At 36.9% G+C, this 4,333-nt stretch overlaps 1 protein-coding gene across 1 annotated transcript; it reads left to right on the top strand.

Moving 5' to 3' along the window:
* The first annotated feature begins 2,512 nt into the window (after positions 1–2,512).
* On the top strand, positions 2,513–3,850 carry LOC103581603 (olfactory receptor 5D18-like). The gene is made up of 2 exons (XM_008563395.1): positions 2,513–3,212; positions 3,588–3,850. The coding sequence occupies exons 1-2, from the start codon at positions 2,513–2,515 to the stop codon at positions 3,848–3,850; spliced, it is 963 nt and encodes a 320-aa protein (XP_008561617.1).
* The last annotated feature ends 483 nt before the right edge of the window (positions 3,851–4,333 follow it).

Genomic DNA, 4,333 nt, shown 5'->3' with positions numbered 1-4,333 from the left:
AATGGGTCATGATGACCTGAAAGCTGGATCTTCACACTTGTTCAGTATGTTCAGAGAGTGTGGTATGGAGGAAGAGGGTTATGCCTGGCAAATAATAGTGACTCACGTGGTATTTCAAAATGATGAATCTTATAATCACATATATTTTTATAATTGCAGGAGGGTGTGGGGGTGATCAGACAGCTGGCAAATGTGACTTTAAAATATAAATTGTTTCATTTGAAATACCCCTAATGCTGCTATATATATATATATATATTTTTTTTTTCTTCCAGGGTTTCAAGTATATAAGAATTACCTCAGATAAAAGTGATTAATTTTAATGGTGTATTTGTGACCTCAAGAGAATGGGGCAATAGATAGTCTCTAGTGTTCATATCTGCAAGGTTGTAACTATAGATGTGAGAACACACGCATCACAGGAGAAGTTCTACATTTTCCATCAGCAGGTTTGTGTTAAGATTCTAAAGACAGTTTGATATTAATTTCCTCCTAGAGAACAACTTGGGAAGAAGGAAACTTAGCTTTTGGAGATAGACAGTTTTTGAGAAATGTACATGAGTGTGTAAGGAGCAGAAAGTGCACTCTTTCTGAGAACTTTTTATTAGATGGCCTGGCTCAGCTAAGCATCTCAACAACAGTCTTTGGAAAACAGGTACCTGAGATGGGGGAATAGATTAGCTCTGAGGATTTGAGGGAAGTGTATTGTCTTGCTTCTGTTAATTGTTGGAGGAGTAGTCAAGATAGAATACAGAGTTATTTTGTAAAATGAAATAAACAAGGATTCAATAGACTCTGTAGTAAAAAAATAAATAATTAAAAGAGACCAGCTTTAGTTAAGATCATAAAACAGGAAACACCTGTGATCCCTGAGAACATTAAAACACCCAAACTGTAAAGAATAAACAAAGAAACTACAGAACACGTTTTAGCTATCACACTTTCTGGATTCAAAAATATAGAGACTTTTACCAGCAATGAAGTAATAACATATGGGATACAAGATCCACTACAATAAATATAACATTTCTTTAAAATAAAATTTTAAATGCATTAGAAAAGGAAATATAGCATTAAGAAAATAATTCAGTAGTTAAAATGTCTGGCTATGTGATGAATTGTCTTTTGAGTCTGTCTCTAATACTCAATTTCATGAGTACAGAAACAGGGAGGGCCGTTCCATATGATCTGACATCTTTACTGATGGGCCATGTGGAAACTATTTCCTCGGTCGTGTGATCACAGATAACTTTGCCAGAATTGATAGAGAACTAGATACCAGGAACGATAGAATCTGAGAGGTATTAGGCACCAATTAGAGTAACATGATTCTCTGTGTTAGTGTTTGCTCATGAAATGTCTTCATAGTGCATTACTATCTCAAGTTTTTAATCCTTATCCTTCTCAGGTAATCAGGGACAGACTGAATATCCTGGGTATCCTGAAGGAAGAGGGAAGAGAGGAAGAGAGGGACCTAGGCAGAGGATGTTTCTATGTCAGAGTCTTTACTACAGGTAGTTATTCCAGGGTAAGACAAATGTCCTAAATCCTGCTCTCATGTGTTTCCTGTTGATGCTGCTTTTTAGTCTATTTGTATGGCACAAACCCTGTCATTGGAATATTTCTCACAGACTTAGGGTGCTTAGTTTGCTCAGTAATTGGAAGTATGATTACTAATAAAGTTCAGGGTTTGGTGTAGAGGAACAGATGCTTGGCCAGGAGTATGAAAATCAGAGCTCTAGTCATAGATGTGGATACTGGTATTTGTCTGCTGACCATTGGGAAAGTCAATGTTTCCCTGGTTTCTATTTTTATTAACTATTGGAATAAAGAAGTAACTAGATTATATTTATAAACTATTTTAATTTTATTACTCCTCAAGCACTGAGTAAGGAACATTCTCATTGGAGAAGCATACTCTCTGAAAAAATAAATTATAATGTACTTTTATATCATATTTACTGGGTAAGATGGAAAAACAATGATACTGTAAGGTGCTATAAGGAGTTAACAGTAGAGACACAAACATTCAGTGTTAGGTTTGTTGATATTGAATGTCACCATGTGAACATATGATGTAAAAATCAATATATTTAGAAATATCTGATTTTATTACTGATTACGGGCCTGATATAACCATCATCTTATGGTAGGCTTATTTTCTATGAACTTATCAATATTAAGGAAAGCCACAAGTATTCTGTGAAGATTGGATTTAAAATAATCTTTAATGATTTGACCTTGTATACCATATTTTTAAATGTATTAAAAACTGTATTGGAGAACATAAAATTTTAATCAGTAATTGTATTTTTTTGGTGGAAAAGTTTAAAATATTGTTATGATGTTTCAAAACTTTAGACATTTTGGAAAATAAGCACCGAGAATCTGAACAATATTGTGCTTCATCATCTAGGTTTGGTAAGGGTGGTCAAGCAAACTTACTATTAAGTCACTTTCCCTAATGTTTTTGTATTCTGGACCAATTTTCAGATTTGGATAAACAGAAACCATGTCACTCTCAGACAGGAATAGAAGTGGAGCCACATTTATGCTCTTGGGCTTCTCAGATTCCCGGCAACTCCAAGTCCCTCTCTTCTTGATTTTTCTGGCCATCTACAGTGTCGCTGTGGTAGGAAATCTTGGGATGATTGTAATCATCAGAATTAACCCCAAACTGCACACCCCCATGTACTTTTTCCTCAGCCACCTCTCATTTGTGGATTTCTGCTATTCCTCTACTGTCGTCCCCAAGACTCTGATGAACCTAGTGGTAAAGGACAGAACCATCTCATTTTCAGGATGTGCAGTACAATTCTTTTTCTTTTGTACCTTCATGGTAGCTGAATCTCTGCTATTAGCTGTGATGGCGTATGACCGCTTTGTGGCCATTTGTAACCCTCTGCTCTACACAGTTGCCATGTCCCAGAAACTCTGTGCCATGCTAGTGGTGGGATCCTATGCGTGGGGAGTGGCATGTTCCTTGATGCTCACGTGCTCTGCTTTAAAATTATCTTTTTATGGCTTCAACACAATCAATCACTTTTTCTGTGAGTTTTCCTCACTGCTCTCCCTCTCTTGCTCTGACACTTTTATCAACCAGTTGCTTCTTTTCATTTTTGCCACCTTTAATGAGATAAGCACACTGCTCATCATCCTCACGTCTTATGTGTCCATTGTTGTCACCATCCTCAAGATGCGCTCTCTATTAAGTTCATATATATTATTCAGTTTGTTATTAGCTGTGATGGCGTATGACCGCTTTGTGGCCATTTGTAACCCTCTGCTCTACACAGTTGCCATGTCCCAGAAACTCTGTGCCATGCTAGTGGTGGGATCCTATGCGTGGGGAGTGGCATGTTCCTTGATGCTCACGTGCTCTGCTTTAAAATTATCTTTTTATGGCTTCAACACAATCAATCACTTCTTCTGTGAGTTTTCCTCACTGATCTCTCTGTCTTGCTCTGACACTTTTATCAACCAGCTGCTTCTTTTGATTTTTGCCACCTTTAATGAGATAAGCACACTGCTCATCATCCTCACGTCTTATGTGTCCATTGTTGTCACCATCCTCAAGATGCGCTCAGCCAGTGGGTGCCGCAAAGCCTTCTCCACATGTGCCTCCCACCTGATCGCCATCACCGTCTTCCACGGGCCCATCCTCTTCCTCTACTGTGTGCCCAACTCCAAAAACTCCAGACACACAGTCAAAGTGGCCTCTGTATATTACACAGTCATCAATCCCATGCTGAACCCTCTGATCTACAGCCTGAGGAATAAAGAAGTGAATGATGCCATTAGGAAAGTAATGTACAAAAAAGTCCCATTTCATTCAGCTAATCTCAAATGATGTTTTCAGTCGTCATGAACAACTGGAACAGACTCTAAAATGTTCCTAAATCTTATAGATATATTTGTTTGAGATTTTCATAGATGATTGTGATGGATGAATTNATGTTTTCAGTCGTCATGAACAACTGGAACAGACTCTAAAATGTTCCTAAAACTTATAGATATATTTGTTTGAGATTTTCATAGATGATTGTGATGGATGAATTGTTAAATTTAAATCCCATGAAGTTGTTAAGGAAGACAATTCTGAGATAAATTCCATAGGGTTTTGATTCATAAAGCATCATTTTTTCCCACTTTCTAAAAACGAACATGAAAATACTACAAAGCCCAAGAGATTATTCAATGCAGAGAATAAAGTAACTTACAGAGTGATGTGAACTCACCACTGAACAGTATTTTCTCATTTAATGTGTGTATAAATGAATACCTTGCCTTTAAATTTATTTTTGTTCCTGAGCAGAAATTCATGTTCTAATAA

This window comes from Galeopterus variegatus, unplaced genomic scaffold, assembly GCF_000696425.1.
Source record: "Galeopterus variegatus unplaced genomic scaffold, G_variegatus-3.0.2 Scaffold13445, whole genome shotgun sequence".
Taxonomy (NCBI): domain Eukaryota; kingdom Metazoa; phylum Chordata; class Mammalia; order Dermoptera; family Cynocephalidae; genus Galeopterus; species Galeopterus variegatus.
The sequence above is the reverse complement of the archived record's forward strand: the minus strand, read 5'-3'. Positions and strand labels throughout refer to the sequence as shown.